The following is a 19,445-nucleotide window of genomic DNA, read 5'->3' on the forward strand; positions in this document are numbered from 1 at the left end:
GGCAGGATTTTTCAAAGCAATAGTTTTTAACCCAATGTTATTATTTAAAGTTTGTACTGTATTGTTTTCTATTGAATGTATTTTAAATTGTTCATCGCTTTGAAGTATGATTAAGCGATTAATCAAGAGAATTATTAAACTTGAAACTTGATAGAATGTATGGCTCGGCATTTAGCATGCTCTGCTCAGCAGTGCATCTTTGTTAAAGGACCCGATGGTTTCTTATATCCAAGTTTTACTTTCAGCACCTGCTTACACTACTTTTTTAAATTTTTTCTATGAAAGATTATGGGCTCCTTTTACAAAATTGCGCTAGGGCCTTAACGCGTGGAATAGCGCGCGCTAAATTGTCGTACACGCTAGCTGCTACTGCCTCCTTTTGAGCAGGCGGAAGATTTCTGGCTAGCGCGCGCTATAGCGTGCGGTAATCCGGTGTGTGCATTAAAACCGCTAGTGTGGCTTTGTAAAAGGAGCCCTATATACTTCTGCAGGATTAGAAAATGGTCATTGCATTATCATGGGTAAAATTAAAGCAATAATGGGGAGAAAATTCCTTGGGATATGGTATTCATGACTTTATAGTGCACTGTAATATTGCACCCCAAAATTACTTCGTGTATGTTTTAATATTTTCCATTTTTCTTGTATATATAAAAAATTTCTCAGTCAACATCATTTTGCAGGGGAATGGAGAAGTAGAATGATTTTTAAAAAAATAATATGTATTTAATTCTAGTCTCAGTCACACACAGTCTGGGCATCAGCCAGCTCTTTGAATCAGGCACATGTGACTGGGGCATACAAAAATAAATTTAATTTGGAGCAATTTTTTTAGTCTATGAGCTGGGAGTAGGCTGGGGTTGGACTTACTCCTGTAGGCCATAGAATCACAATCCCAGGATTCAGTTATCTCACTTAGGCCCAGATGCACTAAAGTCAGCGATTGTTGCTAAACCAGTTATGATTTTTTAGCAACGATCATATTTGCCGACCCGATGCACAAAACGGCTCACCACGTGTTTTTCCCCTTGATCGCCCATTTTCTGATCCGTTCTTGCAAATTAGGTAAAACCCCATGCAAACCAGCCAAGCAATTGATGCACTAAAATCGCTTGGCTATGCCCAAAAAAACAACGGTTTTAGCAATCCAAAATAAGCTGGTCAAGATCAGTCGCTTACCTGTCTAACATAGTTCAGCCCTTTCTTTTTTAATGGGCACAGATGCTATGCTTGTTACACATGCACAATATCTGCCCCATTAAAAAAAAATGCCCCCCCCCTGCCGATGATGACCCTCCCTGACGAACTGGGAACAGCGAAAATGGTAGGAGGGAGTGGGCATCCCTCCTGACTTTTTTTGGAGGGGAAGGGGGGAAGGGAGGGGATGGGGTGGGGGTGGTGCCTCCTTTGGCAGGCCTCCTTTGGCAGGAGGGAGTGTGCATCCCTCCTGCCAATTTTTTCTTGCATGACGGGACTGCAAGGCAAGAGGGAGACTGGAGCGGACCCATTCAGTCTTACCGATCCTGTTTAGTGCATCTGGCCCTCAGTCCTTTATTTAATCACTTATCAAGGAATCAAGCTGAAACCAAGGTGCAATTGATAACTGGAACTTGAACATGATTGACAATCACGCACAATGGCGCCTGGAAGTTAGGTGCTATTTATTGAATGAGGTAGAGAATGACACGGACAAATTTTTACCCATCCCCACAGGAACTCAATTTCCCCATTCCATACCCACAAATTTTGTCACTGTCGCTGTCCTTGCCCCATTCCTGTAGGCTCTGCCTTAATCGCACAAGCCTCAAATACTTATGATTTTAAAGTGTTTGAGGCTTGTGCAGATGAGGACCGAGCTTGCAGGGATGGGGCAAGGACAGGGACAGAACTCGCCGGGACAGGATGGGAAAATGAGTTCCCACGGGGATGGGGAAAAATTTGTCTCCGTGTCATTCTCTGGAATCATGGCCTGTCTGAATTTTGACCAGTGCCTGGCTAACTTCCTGGTTGCTGCACTAACCTGGATATTCAATTGCAGAGGCCGGACATGCCCCGGTTTTGAAGATCAGGGTTAATTCAGCTCCCAAATATGTGTGGCTTACATGTTGCTTACCACTGCAGGCTGATTATCAGGTCCCATTTTTTATGGCCAATGCTCGGATGTTCCTAAAACCGCTAGCACACCTTAGTAAAAGGAGCCCTAAGTCTTGGCATTCTAAAGTAAAGCTTTTAAGGCATTCTATTAACATGCCTAAGAGAGATTTCCTTGCTCACTGGACTTAATTGACATGATATTCTATTCAGAATTTTATAAAACTACGAAAGATAAAACAAAAATTTCACTTTTGAAATCATCTAACTAGATGATATAACTTACATTTTATATTTCTTTTATAGTTATGTTTCGCTTATATGACACGGATGGAAATGGGTACCTGGACAGCTCGGTAATGTTCTTTACAGTTTTGGCATGTCAAAATTACATGTAACCTATCTCATTTGCAAGTCACAAGCTAGGCATTTCTTATCAGTTCACAGAACTAAAGACATTGGGCAATGCAAAATGTAATAGCAAAATTAACAAGATATTTTTACGTAAGAGTCAAGGACAGTTATTTGATAAGGCCTGCTTTTAAGAGCATTTTTGCTATAAAACTATGGGCTCCTTTTACTAAGGTGCGCTAGCGTTTTTAGCGCACGTACGAAATTATCACACGCTACACTGTGCGGTATGCTTCTAGAATAACGCCAGCTCAATGCTGGCGTTAAGGTATAGCGCGTTGCAATTTAGTACGTGCCATTCCACGTGTTAAGGCCCTAACGCACCTTAGTAAAAGGAGCCCTATAAGTCAGTAGAAATATTATTTTAAGAAGTTTTTTTAAACCAGTATCATAAGAAAGATTCAGCAGATTTCTGTTGCCGGTTAATACCTGTTGGATGCCCCTAAAGTTTGTGCTCTAAAATTTGTTCTTTCCCTCTACTTACACTGAATTTTCTCATTTCTTTGCATCTTATTTATTTATTTATTTAATTAATTTTCTATCCTGTTTTCCTCAAATAGCTCAGAATGAGTTACAGGTTAAACATACATAAAATACAGTTAACAGGTTACAACTGTTATACAGTACATTATAGTACAAGTTAACAAAACAAGTTTTTATCCTAACATGATACATACTAGGGGTCTTATTCCAATATACATATTATACAGTTTATAGGTTACAGTTCACCATAGTTATCCTTACAGTGCAAGTTTTTTCAATACAAGTTATTATTAGGGATCTAATTCCACATTAGGGATCTAATTCCAATATACATAGGGCTCCTTTTACAAAGCCACGCTAGGGCCTTAACGCGTGGAATAGCACACGCTAGCCACTACCGCCTCCTTTTGAGCAAGCGGTAGATTTTTGGCTAGTGCGCGCTATAGCGCACGCTAATCCGGTGCGTGCGTTAAAAATGCTAGCGCACCTTTTGTAAAAAGGAGCCCATAATATACAATTTACAGGGTAAATTTTCCGTAGTTACCATGGAAGATCTTTCAATTCAAATTTTTATCCTAATGTGACACATTCCGGGGTCTAGTATCAGTATATATTTCTTTGTAATCCATCGGTTATGGGCAGGGGAGTTAGGTGAAGAGTAAGCTTGCTTCCTGTAGTCATGGAATGGGAGCAAACCTCGGTGAATCAGGCGCCTTGTGTAAAGGTAGCTTTTGCTTGATTTTACAGTAGAAAGTCATACAGTGACTGCCATTTCAGTCTTACTAACCAGAGTCATGCAATCCAGTTCTGCAGTTGTGCATGGCTTATGTGCATGAGCGCACTGAAAAGTGGCACTTTTCTGTATTTATGTGCACTCTCTTCCTGGGATTCTGAGACTATGCCAAGATCGGGCGTGCCTTAAGAAACAACTAAAAGCTCAGCTTTTTTTTGTTGTTGCATTTAGGTAATATGCATAGTTTAGATCAGGGGTGTCCAATGTCGGTCCTCGAGGGCCGCAATCCAGTCGGGTTTTCAGGATTTCCCCAATGAATATGCATTGAAAGCAGTGCATGCACATAGATCTCATGCATATTCATTGGGGAAATCCTGAAAACCCGACTGGATTGCGGCCCTCGAGGACCGACATTGGACACCCCTGGTTTAGATGTTTCTAGAATGTATTGAGAACTCATCTGTTAGCGCATGTCGATGATACAGAGTATTTGTACATTGCTGTAATTTGACATTGCTTTGCACCTATGAGTTATTGAAGGGACCTTGTAAAATAAATGAGTTCCATTTTGATAATTCTGCCATATTGATGTAATTCTATTTAATGTATGTGCAGTTTGTTACTGTATTATGTATGTTAATTGTGTACACTGCTTTGATTTAAGGCGGTATGTAATTTAAAAACTGCACTGGCTGCCGATGGAGGCAAGGATCATCTTCAAATTTGCTTGCCTCTGCTTCAAAACCTTAACAGGCTCGTCTCCAATCTACCTGTCTGATCACTTTGAACGTTCAGGCCCCACCCGCACACGTAATGCCCACCTGTTTGCCTTCCTGTCCCTAAAGGGCTGTGTCTACAAGAGATTCCTTGACAGATCTCTGGCATTCCAAGCAGGCAAATGGAATAAATGTCTCACCACTCTCATTTCTAACTCACCCTCCTACCAAACTTTCAGGAAATCAATCAAAACCTATCTCTTTGATAAATTTTTCTGACTCCCTCCCAGCCTTGTCAACCTGCCTTGTATCTCCGATATGCCTCCGGATCGGTTCATAGACAACGGCACGAAAGACAAAAGCGCGCGCCGACAATTGAGTGCAGCACGCGCCGCCGCACCGCTCTAAATTGCAGTTTTTAGGGGCTCCGACGGGGGTTTTTGTTGGGGAACCCCCCCAGTTTACTTAATAGACATCGCGCCGGCGTTATGGGAGGTTTGGGGGGTTGTAACCCTCCAGATTTTACTGTAAACTGAACTTTTTCCCTAAAAACAGGGAAAAAGTGAAGTTTTCAGTAAAATGTGGGGGGTTACAACCCCCCACAATGCCCCCACAACACGGCGCGATGTCTATTAAGTAAAGGGGGGTTCCCCCCCCCACGCCCCCCAGTCAGAGCACTAAAAACAGTAATTTAGAGCGGTGCAGCGGCGCGCGCTGTGCTCAGTTGTCTGGGCGCGCCTTTGTACCGGCGCGCTTTTGACCTGACACCCTCCGGATCTCCTGACAACTCCCGACTTGCTAAGTTAAGCTGATTGCCTTGTTTGTAACATCGCTGTATATGTACAGTCTCTTACTCTGTTAACCGCTTTGAACTGTTATGGTACACAACAGTATACAAAAATAAAGTTATTATTATTATTAAAAATAAATAAATAAAATACATGCTATTCTATAAGATAGCAGGTAAGTGCCATAGCTTGTCATTGCAAAGGAGTGTACACACGGGCGGAGCATGTAAGGGGCATGGATGTGTCGGCAATACAGTGCACACAACCTAGATTTTTATGGTTTATTAAGATGCACCCATTTAAGCCTGCCATTGACCTGGCGTAAATGTGCATGCCTAAATTTAGGCACAGCTACAGTATTCAGGTTTATGTTAGCATTCCAAAATGGCATTTTGTTGCACAGATGCTGTTAGTTCTAGCCGCGTAGTTACGGGGTTAGCGTGCGTTAAAAATGCTAGCGCACCTTAGTAAAAGGAGCCCTTAGTGTTGAGCCCATGCTAATCGTCATTGCGTGCTAACACAGCATGCAGTAAATCAGTTAGTGCCCTTAGATGAATTCCCCCTTAGGGCTCTTTTTATCAAGGTGCGGTAGGCGGTTAACGCGCTTAATACCGCGCGTTCAACCGCCTGCCATGCTAGTCGCTAACGCCTCCATTGACGAGGCGTTAGTTTTTAGGCTTGCTGCGGGGGTTAGCGCGTGATGAAATGTCCGACGCGCTAACTCCCGTAGCACGCCTTGATAAAAGGAGCCCTTAGTGTGCCTCACTGGCATGTCTAATGAGAAGTGCCAAGTTCTACAATTGCCCCTTTAGCGATGTTAGAAATAAGGAAAGAGAGAGCAGAGAAGGAAGATGGTTTTAACATTGACAGAAGATATAGGACAAGAGCTACCGTATTTTCATTCATATACCGCGCACCCGTGTAAAACGCGCACACGGGTATAGCGCGCGGGAAACTGTAATTTATGTAAATAAATTTTTATATACCGCACACACCCCTATACCGCGCATGCCGCCCCGACTCTCCCGTCGCTGCCCGACTCTCCTTTCGCCCGCCCCGACTCTCCTCTGGCCAGCCCTACTCTCCTCTAGCCCGCCCCGACTCTCCTCTGGCCAGCCTGACTCTCCTTTAGCCCGCCCCGACTCTCCTCTGGCCAGCCCGACTCTCTTTTACCCCGCCCCTACTCTCCTCTCTCCCTTGAAGTCCTGTCCCCCCTTGAAGTCCTGTCCCCACCCTGAAAGCCTGATGCCCCCCCCGACGTCCGATTCACCCCCCCGCAGGACCGCTCGCGCTCGCACACGCACCTGCACCTGCACCCCCACCCCGAAGGACCGCTTGCACCTTCACAGCCTCCCCACCCCCCCATCATGTAGAAGCTGCCTACCGTCGTCCTGCTGCTTCCTCTGCCGGCGGTCCTGCCCCTTCTCTTAGCCCTGCGTCTACGCTGCTTCCATAGCAGAAAATTAGCTGAGATACCAGATTTCACTTTTCTGCCTCATTGTTTTGATGAGCTTTAAAGCACATATGCGTTTTAAAAATTGCAAATTGGTTGCAAATGTTTTTTTTTTTTTCTTTTTAATTGCAACAGTATTACTATGTCTGTAACCACTAATAAAAGGGGATGTTTAATTGGAGGTATGAAAGCTTCTACTTACAAAATACCCTTTAGAGTCTGGGGAATCGTATGGTACTTTGGGTTGTATAATTATTTTTACATGTTTGTTTCGAAAGTTAGTGGTTGTGTTGTGTTGTTTGGTGAAGGGTCATAAGCGCGCCAGACAAACGGGTGCCGACAAATTGGAGCGGACAATTGAGCGCAAGACATCAGCGCGCTGCACAAAAACCTTATTTTAAAGGGCTCCAATGGGGCCCCCACATTATACAGAAAACTTAACTTTTCCCCTAAAAAATAGGGTAAAAGTTAAGTTTTCTCTATAATGGGGGGGGGTTTACAACCCCCCCAAACCACCCCCCAACAGCAGCGCAAACGGTATTTAGTAAAGTGGGAGGTTCCCCCCACACCCCGCATCGGAGCCCTTTAAAATAAGGTTTTTGTGCGGCTCGCTGATGACTTGCGCTCAATTGTCCACTCCAATTTGTCGGTGCCTGTTTTTCTGGCGCGCTTATGATTGTGAACCGTGTTGTTTATATAACTTTTTGATGAACAGATTCATAATCCATTTGGGACTGAATGCTGTTTATTGTACCTGAAAAATTGACGTAAAAAAAAAAAATTGTCTATGCACTACTCTATAAATGACATCTTAAGTTAGGTGAATGGTGCCTATGCCTGGGAATACTCAAAGCCAAGAGAGCAAAGATTTGCCAATCAAAATTAAACAAAACAGATCTCAATTAACCTAAAATGGAGGTAGAAAGCTTCAGAAGTCCAGAGGTGAACAGCTGTGATGCTACTAGGAACACACAAATCTCGCCCCAAGCCTATCAAATATGGTGTTCCTCAAGGCGCCCTTCTATCCCCCCTCCTATTCAACCTCTACATCAGACCTGTCATTGATATAGCGCAGAAATATAGCATTAAAATCCACTCTTATGCAGATGACATCCAGCTGCTCCTCCCACTAGGCGAGAACCGATCGTCCCAAATTACTAACCTCCAACATTGCCTCTCTGATATGAAAACTTGGATGTCAAACAACAAACTTCAACTAAACGCCAGTAAAACAGAACTCTTATGGATCAGGAAAAAAAGCACCAAATTCACACGTCCTACCCTAGCATGGGACTCCACTCTACTAACGGCAACAGATCAGGTACGCAGCCTAGGAGTAACTTTAGATGGACACTTATCCCTATCTGCCCACATATCCCAAGTAATCTCCACCTCCTTCTACTACCTCCGCCAACTGACAAGGATCAAACCCTACATCTCCACACCTGACCTCGCCCAACTCCTCTACGCATATGTCCTCTCCAGAATGGATTACTGTAACTCCCTATTTAATGGACTAACCAAAAATAATCTCAAACGCCTCCAACGTGTCCAAAATGCAGCTATCCGCCTCCTACACAACCTCAACTACCATGATCCCGTCTCCCCAGCACTCCGCGCTGAACACTGGCTCCCAATTAGCCAGCGCTGTGCTTTCAAGGCCCTAGCAGTAGCCCACAAGAGAATTTATGCCACCACCCCCTCCTACATAAAATCTAAGCTTCCCATCTACACCCCCACTCGCTCCCTCCGCTCAAAATCGGAAATACGCCTATGCATTCCCCCTGGAAGGTCCCTCCTCTCAGAAACTGCCCACAAACGATCCTACAGCCACTTCATCCCACATCTCTGGAATAAACTCCCCCCCCAACTCAGGCAACAGAACTCTTTATTGACATTCCGTAAAATGGTAAAGACCCTCCTCTTCAACTAAAGATCTCCCTCAGTCTACACCCCCCCTTAAACCCCACCTCACTCTTCTCTCCCCTATTTAACTTCTCCTAAATTTCATTATAGTCCTCTCTTAGTCTGTACTCTGATAAATTGTCTGTACACTGAAAAATTGTTTGTACCCTGATAAATACTGCACAATTTTGTATGTCCAAGCACCTAAACCTATTGTACATCTTATTTGCCTAATTACTTCTACTGTGTATGTTTACTTGTAGACCGTTCTGAGCTACTGGGAGAACGGGATATAAATCTAAATAAATAAATAAATAAATAAATAAATGCAATAAGTGAATATAAATAATAAATCAGCACTTATCTTGTGGCCCACAAGATAAGCATGTGTATCACATGCTGAGTTAGATTATTTATATGGAGGGGTTTTTTTTTGTGCCTATGAGAAATATTGAGTCCATATGTGGGATGTTATATATGTTTTTCCTCCATTTTAGGTAGATTGAGATCTGTTTGTTTAATTTTGCCTATGCCTGGGAGCCATGCTTAACTTTAGGTGTGACCATTTGCACCAATGACAACGTAATGCCAAACCTTGCATCTAAAGTTAGACGTGGATGCCCCTTAGTCTATAATTACACACGTAACTTTGAAGCATGCCCCCAATCCACCCATGACTCTCCCATTTCCATGCCTCCTTTTTGATGCTGTGCATAAATGTTAGATGCAGATTCTGTGAATAAATTTATGTACATAAATTTAAATGAAAACCAATTAATGCTAATAATTGCTTGTTAAGAAATCAATTGTCAGTGCTAATTAGCTCATTATTCAGTTAAGTTGTGTGCAAAACTCAAAGTGCCATTTATAGAATTCAGGGGTTGGTGTTTATTGGAATCTAAAACCAGGTAATAAAATAATTGAATAAATAAGATTGCAGAAGAATAAATACAAATATGTAGCATGATATATCCAATATCCTTTAAGGAGCTGAACTGTGTTCCTCTGTGGCTAACTTCAACATTTTTATTTCTGCTTAAGTACTCATAAAACTGATGATCTTTTTTTCTGTGCAGTTCAGGAATTTTGAATGAGAAAGGCCTGATGTTTGATTTAGAGGGGGGAGGAAGTAGCTTCTCAGGGATTATTCAAATGATTTTTCTCTGGATTAATCTTTATGAATTTGCCACATCGGCCGCTGGATAACTTTTGTCCAGGTTTTTCAACGTTCAGACAAAAGCTATGTGGTTAAATTGATTATGAATTAGAATTGTGCTTGGTATAGGTTAAAACTTTTACCGAATTGCACTGATATTTAGTACTATGCAGTTAGTTTTCTGCTTACAGGTGGAATTACCAATTGCTCATCTCTAGCTGAACTGAGAGTGAGGCTACCCCCAGAGTGACTTCTTCCTGACATTAAAGTACTAAAGCGCTATGTACTTTCCAACTCTTTAGCCCGTTTGAGGATGCATTTTATATAGGCACATGTGGTTCATTGTTTAAATCAGTGGTTCTTAACCTTGTTGGAGGTACTGAACCCCACCAGTTTCATATGCGTGTTCACCGAACCCTTCTTTATTGGAAAAATAAAATATGATTTTTACATAGGTATACAGTGAGGGAAAAAATAATATCAATTTTGAAAACAAAAAAGTTCTCCTATATTTCGAATAATAATAACATAATAATGAAATTTACTGCAAATCAGTGTGACTTCTGCTGTTGATTGATAGATCAAGAAACCGAGTACACGATCAGTCTTGATCAAAATCACTGAATAACTGATAGATCAGGGGTGCCCACACTTTTTGGGCTTGCGAGCTACTTTTTAAATGACCAAGTCAAAATGATCTACCAACAATAAAATTAAAAAAAAAACACAAAGCACACTGTATGCATAGAAAATGTTAATCATCATTCCTATTCCAGGGTTTTTCAAAGAGGTCAAAGCAGATGACTCTAAGCACTATCACCTCAGTAACAACCATACAAAAATAGACAAATATACCCCCTCCCTTTTTACTAAACCACGATAGCAGTTTTTAGCGCAGGGAGCTGCGCTGAATGCCCAGCGCTGCTCTCGACACTCATAGCCTCCCTGCGCTAAAAACCTCTATTGCGGTTAAGTAAAAGGGGACCTTAGTGTAAAATATAGACAGCAGATATAAATTCAGTCACATTTTGATCACTAAATCTAAAATAAAATCATTTTCCCTACCTTGTCTGGTGATTTCATGAGTCTCTGGTTGCACTTTCTTCTTCTGACTGTGCATACAATCTTTCTTCCCTTCTTTTAGCCTGTATGCTTCTTCTCCTCCAGACCTCATTCCTTCCCCCCCCACTTTTCCTTCCTCTTCCCTGCCCTTTCTTTCTCTCTGCCTCCCTTTCATTTTTTTCTGTTTCTCTTCTTTCCTTCTGTATCCCTGCCTGCCCTTTTTCTTTCTTTCTCCCTGCCCTCCCCCAAGCCATTACCACCGCTTTAACATGGAACATCGCTGTATACGTACAGTCTCTTCTTTAGTATATGCCTTTTTATTACTGCTATTTATGTAACATCTTTGTAAATGTAATAACACTGTAATATGTATCATCGCTGTAAATGTACAGTCTCTTCTATTGTTAACCGCATTGAACTTCCATGGTATTGCGGGATACAAGAATAAAGTTATTATTATTATTATTATTATTACCATCGGGGACCAGGACCCAAACACCACCAATAACAGGCCCCAAGCTCTCCCTGCTTTGGCCAACCAGCATTCCTCTCTCCGACATCAATTCTGCCGTCGGGAAGAGGAAGGCTGATCAGCCCAAGATCGTGATCAACCTATTGGGGGAAATGCTGCCGGGTCCTGCATTTGCGGAAACAGAAAGTAGGCAGGACCCGGCAGGAACAAGAACAAATGCTTCACTAACCTGTCTCCCGCATTAGCCCGTAGCGAACGCTTGCTTCAGGGCTCTCAACATGTGCGTGCAGGCTTCCCTTCTCCCCCCCTCCCCCCCGGACATAACTTCCGGTTTCGGAGGGAAGAGAAGAGAAGCCGGCATGCACACGTTAGAGCCCGGAGCATAAGTTCGCTAGGGGCTGAAATCTCCAAGCCGGTTTTTTTTTGGGGGGGGGTTTAATGTTCAGCAGCGGCAGATGACAGCTGGGCGGACCGCCCAGCTAAAAGGCCCTAGGGAGAACACTGGAGAGGAAGGCTGATCGGCCCGTAGATCAGGACGGCAACAAGAGTGCGATCGACTCGAGTTGCCTTCCTGAGCTACTGGTCGATCGCGATCGACGCGTTGGGCACCCCTGTGATAGATGATTGAACGTGACCGAAGCGCTATATGAGTCGGAGGTGTGTTTTGACCTCCGCCGAACCCGCGAGACTGACTCACCGAACCCCTGGGGTTGGGTCGAACCCAGGTTAAGAACCACTGCCCTAGAATCTTAATGCTACTGATCGACTGTAAAGTGGAACCCTTGATAGTGATTGGAAAATTGAGCTTAAGACCATCTTTCCAGGGAAAGAGAATAACATTTGATTTATTAACATTGAGAGCTAATCTATTAGCATCGAACCATTGATGAATCTGTTCGAGTTTTTTATTGATTGCTGTTGTTTCAAGAGGGTTATTGGAGTCTAGCAGATGTAAAAGCTGAATATCATCTGTGTAAGCAAATGCATTAAAACCAATAGATTGGCAGAGAGTCATCAAGGGTGCAAGAAAAATATTAAACGAAAGTGGTTAGAGAATAGACCCTTGAGGAATACCATGTATTGCCGAGAAACTTTTGGAGGTTGTATTGCAGTGATTTTCCCTTTTGTGAGTGTTAACTGCACATGTTTTCATTTTATTTTGTATAATGCAGGGTTAATGTAGGAGCCCTTAACGTACAGTCTGTTTAAAACTACCACTAGCTCTCTCTAGGTTTGTTTGTTTTTCTCCTGTTTGTACAACTTCAGTTCTTGTTTATCTTGGCTGTTTGCTCCCATCAATCCTTCTTCCATTACCTGGAACTGTATTTTCATTTAAATAGCTAAACAGAATTAAATCTTATGAAGTCATGAAATTTTGTTGTCTATATTATATATTTATAGTGATTTACACCCTTTAAAGCCCAACATATTTATGTGGTATGTAAGCCATTGACAAACTGTCTGTGGCCTTCACCAAGCCTTTCCCTCTGAATCCAGGCTGCTCCTTCTGAAGTAACTTCCTGTTTTCAGTAGGGTGGACTGGGTCTGAGGGAAAAGCCAGGTGCAGACCACAGGAAATCTTTGAGTATGGTTGCCACTGGCGCTGCAGGGACAAAGACTTGCCTGCATTTAAAAAGATATAGTGTGTGTGTGTGGGGAGGGAGAATCTAAGGGTGAGCCACATGTGTGGATGCAAGTTAGGGAGAACAGAGAGTGAGCCATAGATATGGATGGGGTGACCTGACAGCAAGCTGCAGTCAAGCCCGGGAGGGGAGAAAAAGATGCCGGACAATGCAGGGTGATAAGAGAGGGAACTGGGTTGGAACCACTGGCAGGGCCAGGAAGGGAAGGAGAGATGCTGGACTGTGTGCGTGGGGGGGGGGGGGGAGTGGAATAGAGAGAGATGCCAAAGTGAGGGAGGGCACTGGAAGGAAGTAAAAGGGACTCAGAGGAAGGGAGGGGGAGAGAGAGAGATTGGACAGAAAGAGAGGGAGGGGTGTGTGTGTGAGAGAGAGAGAGAGAGAATGGGGTAGGGAGGGAGAGAGTTGGATGTGGGAACAGCAGAAAGGTAGATATAAAAATATTAATAACATCTCTTTTTAGAAGCTTTTTAAGTGTTTAAGATGCAGTGACTGAAGGAATGAAGTGATTAATGCAAATATCTGTATATTGTTTTATTTTATACTGCTTGTTGTTGTTTTTATAATCTTAAGATTGTGTTTGGGTTTCTTTTTGTTTTTTTGTAATTTGCTTAGGTATAAACAGAATGTAAGTTTTTTTTTTTTAAAATAAATAATAAATTAATAAATATTAGGCCTGTGAGCTCAGCCCCCTCAAAAGCTGCAGAACCTGTTCAATGGCTGATGGGGTATCTGAAGCCCTGCCAGCCAACGAAATCCATTGCCTGAATCATCATCCCCTTCCTCCTCATACTGCCCCAGGAGGGAGGAAGTCAACAATCCTCCAGATACTTTCACTTCTCAAATATGCTTGGTTTGTGCATGAACTGAGCATGGGAGTGCTGGACAGTACAAGGAGGAAGGGGGTGGCTTTGGCAGTGGATTTCTTTGATGGGCAGGGCTTCAGCATCCCCACCGATAAAGGCAGGGGAGGAGGGGGAGGAGAGGAAATGCATGGCCCCCCTAGTCCATCCCTATGCCCACCAATGGATTGCTGGTTTTGCCCCACCCTTAGTTTTATGATTAATTAATCACTCTCCTCCGTGAACGGCGCATAATCTACTCCATTTTCTAGTGTAACTTTGCTAGACAATCTCGGTCCTTCTCCAGGATTTTCTTCTGTGAACACAGAACAGAAGTATTTGTTTAGCATATTTGCTTTTTCCTCATCACTCTCCACATATCGGTTCCCAGCATCTTTTAGTTTAGCAATTCCATTTTTCATCTTCCTCCCTTCACTAATATATCTGAAAAGATTTTTGACTCCCTTTTTTACATTTTTAGCCATTTGTTCTTCCGCCTGTGCTTTCGCCAGACGTATCTCTCTCTTGGCTTCTTTCAGTTTCACCCTGTAGTCCTTTCTGCTCTCCTCCTTTTTATATTTCACGAACGCCAACTCTTTTGCCTTTATTTTCTCAGCCACTAGGTTGGAGAACCATATCGGCTTCCTTTTTCTCTTGTTTTTATTGATTTTCTTCACATAAAGGTCCGTAGCCATTTTTATCGCTCCTTTCAGCTTAGACCACTGTCTTTCCACTTCTCTTATGTCCTCCCATCCTAACAGCTCTTTCTTCAGGTACTCTCCCATTGTATTAAAGTCCGTACATTTGAAATCTAGGACTTTAAGTAACATGCGGCCGCTCTTCACTTTAGCTGTTATATCAAACCAAACCGTTTGATGATTGCTACTTCCTAGGTGAGCATCCACTCGAACAATAGAGATACTCTCTCCATTTGTGAGGACCAGATCCAATATCACTTTTTCCCTTGTGGGTTCCCTCACCATTTGTCTGAGCAGAGCCTCTTGAAAGGCATCCACAATCTCCCTACTTCTTTCCGATTCCGCAGACGGAACATTCCAGTCCGCATCTGGCAGATTGAAATCTCCCAACAGCAGAACCTCCTCTTTCCTTCCAAACTTTTGGATATCCATAATCAGATCCTTATCAATTTACTGCGATTGAGTCGGCGGTCCCTTACAAAATACAAAACATGGAATAAGAGCTAAGCCCATTAATGGCAGCTAGAATCATACTTGATTCAGTGTATCTTCTTCAAAAGTCAGCAAAGCAACACATACTCATTCTTAATACAGTGTGTCACACTCGCATGTCTTGTTTGTTCCAAATGTGTTTGTTTGTTTTGGTTCTAACTGCATCCCATTCACTTGCCTTGTTTGTCTCCACTGGCTTTGTTTACTTTAGTTGCTCTTCATGGGACTTCTTTTTGATTTTTGTGGACTGCAAATTTCTTAAGCCACATCAAAGGCCAAATATCTGAAGAGATTTGATTGCTAAAATCAAAATTTTATGCAGAAGAAAGATACCCTGGCTAGCATGGAGGACATTCAGTTTAGTGCTTGACACATTTACCCCTGTACATAACATTTGGCACACCTCTGAATTTTTAAGACTAGAGATTTGGGGGAATTGTATTTATATACAGTAGGTTAAGATAAAGAGACTGAATCTTCTTTGTTTAGCCAGATAGTTAAATTTGGAGCAAGTGGATGATTTTGTTAGCAAACTATGCATATAATGTAAACTACAAATAGGATATTGGTCAAAATGATTCTGAATTCAGTCCGAGCCAGTGCAAGGATATTGGGTAGTGTAGTGAACCTTCAGCTTTGAACTCCTTTAGTTCAGGACCCTGGGACCCCACCAAGATTTTGATAAATTCATCAATCGTGATCACTCCAAATACACCTCCCAGAATATTCCTACAAAAGCACATTATTGGACATACTTTAAAATATTAACCTTTGTTTTATTTATATGTTTACATGAAGAGAGCAATTTCCCAAAAGACATTTAGGGGTCCTTTTGCTAAGCTGCGCTAACCGATTTAGCGCACACTAAAGATTAGTACACGCTAAATTGGTTAGCGTGCCTTAGTAACAGGACTCCTTCCTTAGGTAAATGGGATATTGGACACTTGCCCACTCTCTTTGTTGGTTCTGTGGGTGGTATGTGTGGTTGTAAGGGCCTGCTGTTTTGCACTGATTTGCAACTACTGGTTTGTTGAAGCTCCAGAAACTGCTGCTCTAGGCAGTCACCAAGTCTGCCTAATGGCCAAGCTGATTTAGGTTGGAGAGTTTTAAGACTGAAGTTGGTTACTCTCTTAAAATGTCTCTTTTATATGCTTGTTTTTTAGGAGCTGGAAAATATCATCAGTCAGATGATGCATGTTGCCGAATATCTAGAATGGGATGTCACAGAACTCAGTCCAGTAAGTTTTGAGTAGACTATGGGCTCCTTTTACGAAAGTGCGCTAGCGTTTTTAGTGCACGCACACGATTAGCACGCGCTAGCTGAAAAACTATCACCTGCTTAAAAGGAGGCGGTGGCGGCTGGCGCTCGCTAAAACCGCTAGCGCACCTTTGTAAAAGGAGCCCTAAATTCTACCATCCTATTCCAATTTCTCTTCAGTACATGAACTTGTTTTGCTCACTTTTTCTAAAGCTGAAGTTTCCTTATCTTCAAATGAAAGTAATGTGCACAATTTATTTGTTTGGTTATTTATTTATATAAACTTAGAGACCACAAATAAGGTATTAGCTGATCAGTGCGGTATACAAAAGTTACATGTGCAGTAAAAGTACCAGGTAGTGGTCTATCAAGACAATGGATAGGGAGAATTGGGGCTTTCAGCACCCATGGAGAACCTATAGCTAAAATTAGTTATAAAGGAAGAAGAGTTAGTTAAATCTACTTCTTTCTCTTCCCAGGGCCAATGTTCTCCCATGTGGGTTCCTCCGCAGACATAGCAGTCAGTAACATTCAATGTCTGAGCAATGGTTTTGGCTAGTGTGAGGAAAAGATTAGTTGCTGCGGGGCCATATTCAATGTTATGTTCACTAAACGAAATTAAACGTCTTCAAATTATCCAGAATGTATCCATTAAACTCATCACTAAGTCTAGAAAATATGACCATGTTACCCCCTTTTGATAGATGCACACTGCCTCCCAGTTATCCATCGGATAACATATAAACTCTGTTTACTTGTTTTTAAGTCTCTTCTCTACAAGACTCCTGCATTCATATTTAAACATTTAATACCATATCATCCAAGCAGAACCTTGAGGTCTAATGAGCAAAATTTATTGACCATTCCATCACTTAAGGTTATTAATACTAGACGTCAGTTTATTTTTTCTGTAACTGCTCCTCAAACTTGGAACGCTCTCCCAATTTATTTACGGATTGAGCAGGACCTGGGAAAATTTAAAAGTAATCTAAAAACATTTCTTTTTAAAGATGCTTTTAATATTTAATTAAACAGTTTTTAAACCAGCGATTTTATTTTATTTTATTATGCTCTGTGGTTATTTATTTCCCTATTGTATTTTTCCTTTGTTTTGCTTTTCTTTATTAATTGTATTTCAAACCCTTATCTTACCTTATGTAATGAGTACAATGTATAATGTATTAGTTATCTACCCAATGTTATTATTTAAAGTTTGTAATGTTTTGTCTCTATTTGACTATATTTTAATATGTTCATCACTTAGAATTTGATTAAGCGATCAATCAAGAAAAATATTAAACTTGAAACTTGAAACTTCTTCAGTATGAGAAAGTTGGTGGGTAGTGATAGAGGGTCGCTTAATCATAATTCCTATTTCAAAGTATCCATAAGGGTCTTTTCCAGAATCCTCAATACCAATCTCGTAATGGTGTGGGGTAAGGAAAGATTTAGGGTCCAGCATGTGAAATGTGACCGTTACATGACTGATTTTGTTGGTACTTGGCTAGTGGGGGTTCCTGGCTAAGCCTTATTTTTGGGTTCCCATTGAATGTGGACAGTCCCAGGTTGCAGCAACAACATAATTCCAAGAGCCACACCAATAGAAAATTCTGTTTGAGTGTTCTGGACAAATGTATAGGACCCAACACTTCTGGCTCACCACACAATTGTTTCCCACGTATTCACCTTTATAGGCCCCCCAGGGACCCCTGTATCCCTAGCGGACTAGGTCCTTTAAAGCTTTTATGTGGATGATTTATTTTAATGTGGATGATTTCAGTGTACCTTTGGAACTTTGACACTTTCAAATAAAGTCCATTTAGGAACATTGTCACTCCACAGAGTTTTTTTGGTTTACTCAAATAACTAGACAATTCCTTGGGCAATTGAAACACAAATCCACAATATAACAGAAAAAAGGATAATATACAGAATAAAAAAAGGTACTTGAGTCAACCAACTCATAGGAAAGATATAATTGTGTCTTGGTGAATTGTGCTTTGGGGAATCTGAAAACAAAACCGAAAGTTAGTTTTACACCAATTAGCGAATCTTGTATTTCTCACACAACACAATATTATTATAATAGCAACTAAAAATAAAAAAGAACAAAATGTACTGAGAATAATGAAGTTCAGTCCACCAGCTCATATGACCAGCAGTTATGCATCATGTATCTCTGTGGGAGCTAGTTTAAGGGAAGGGGTAAAACGCGGACCTCGCGGATCTAAAACTGCACGTCCTTAAAAATCTGAAGTCCGTGCCACTTGTAGTTTCTGGCTCTGACAGACCTCTATGACAATTTAGCGCTGATGGATCTGTCTCAGCATAGGGAGGGGAAAGTATTAGGATCCGTCAGCGCTAAAATTTCATACAGGTCTGTCAGAGCCATAGACTAGTGCTGGAGCGGCTCTAAAACGAATCCTTTAAACTGGTTTCCTGCAGCCCCAATAAATTTAAAAATCTGAGGTCCACAGCTCTGACAGACCTCTATGACATTTTAGCATTGACGGATCCTAATACTTTTCCCTCCCTATGCTGAGACGGATCTGTCAGCGCTAAATTGTCATAGAGGTCTGTCAGAGCCAGAAACTAACTAACTACAAGTGTCACGGATCTCAGATTTTTAAGGATGTGCGGTTTTAGATCCGTGAGGTCCGTCAGGTCCGCATTTTACCCCTTCCTCTGGTTTAATGTCTTTGTGGTGTACAAAAAGTGCTGTGTCCTTGTAGTTTAACTGCGAAAGGATAAGATTCATCGATGGTGTAAGGGCCATGAAAGGCCAGTTATTTCCAGTTGTTCTTCTGGAAGGTGTGCTTATACACTTGCTGTCCTGTGTGATATTTGTATACCCACGGCGTTGGGGCCCTGGCAGAAGATTTCTTTTTTTTCTTCTAACAGCTGCAATACAGTCTGTAAAGAGAAAACATAATCCGATATAACTTGGGGCAACGCCCTCTGGCCTGGTTGTTGAAAAGGAGAAAAGTAAGGAAATCTTCCAGTATATAGCTGGAATGGACTGGCAATAACTGCAGCGTTCAATTTCGAACAGCATACAGGCATGCTGGCAAGTACTTAAGCCAATTTTTTGATTCTATAGGCATAATTTTTTTCAAGGACACTTTAAGCAAATCATTCGCCTTCTCAGCATAACTATTTTCCTGCGGGTGATAAATAGTAATGAACCTCTGTTCGATACCCAATGATTTGCATAATTTTTGCAGAAGCTCATTCCTAAAATGACT

General features: G+C 41.8%; 1 protein-coding gene across 7 annotated transcripts in view; it reads left to right on the forward strand.

Moving 5' to 3' along the window:
- Positions 1-19,445, forward strand: part of DGKB (diacylglycerol kinase beta) — a 733,919-nt gene that overhangs the window by 165,035 nt on the left and 549,439 nt on the right. For 6 of the 7 annotated variants that reach the window (XM_033930985.1, XM_033930986.1, XM_033930988.1 and 3 more), the window contains 2 exons: positions 2,398-2,447; positions 16,106-16,180. In XM_033930985.1, the coding sequence (XP_033786876.1) occupies positions 2,398-2,447; positions 16,106-16,180 (125 nt within the window). The remainder of the gene's footprint in view (positions 1-2,397; positions 2,448-16,105; positions 16,181-19,445) is intronic. The other variant, XM_033930989.1, reaches the window with a different exon arrangement.

Source organism: Geotrypetes seraphini, chromosome 2 (genome assembly GCF_902459505.1).
Source record: "Geotrypetes seraphini chromosome 2, aGeoSer1.1, whole genome shotgun sequence".
NCBI classification, from domain to species: domain Eukaryota; kingdom Metazoa; phylum Chordata; class Amphibia; order Gymnophiona; family Dermophiidae; genus Geotrypetes; species Geotrypetes seraphini.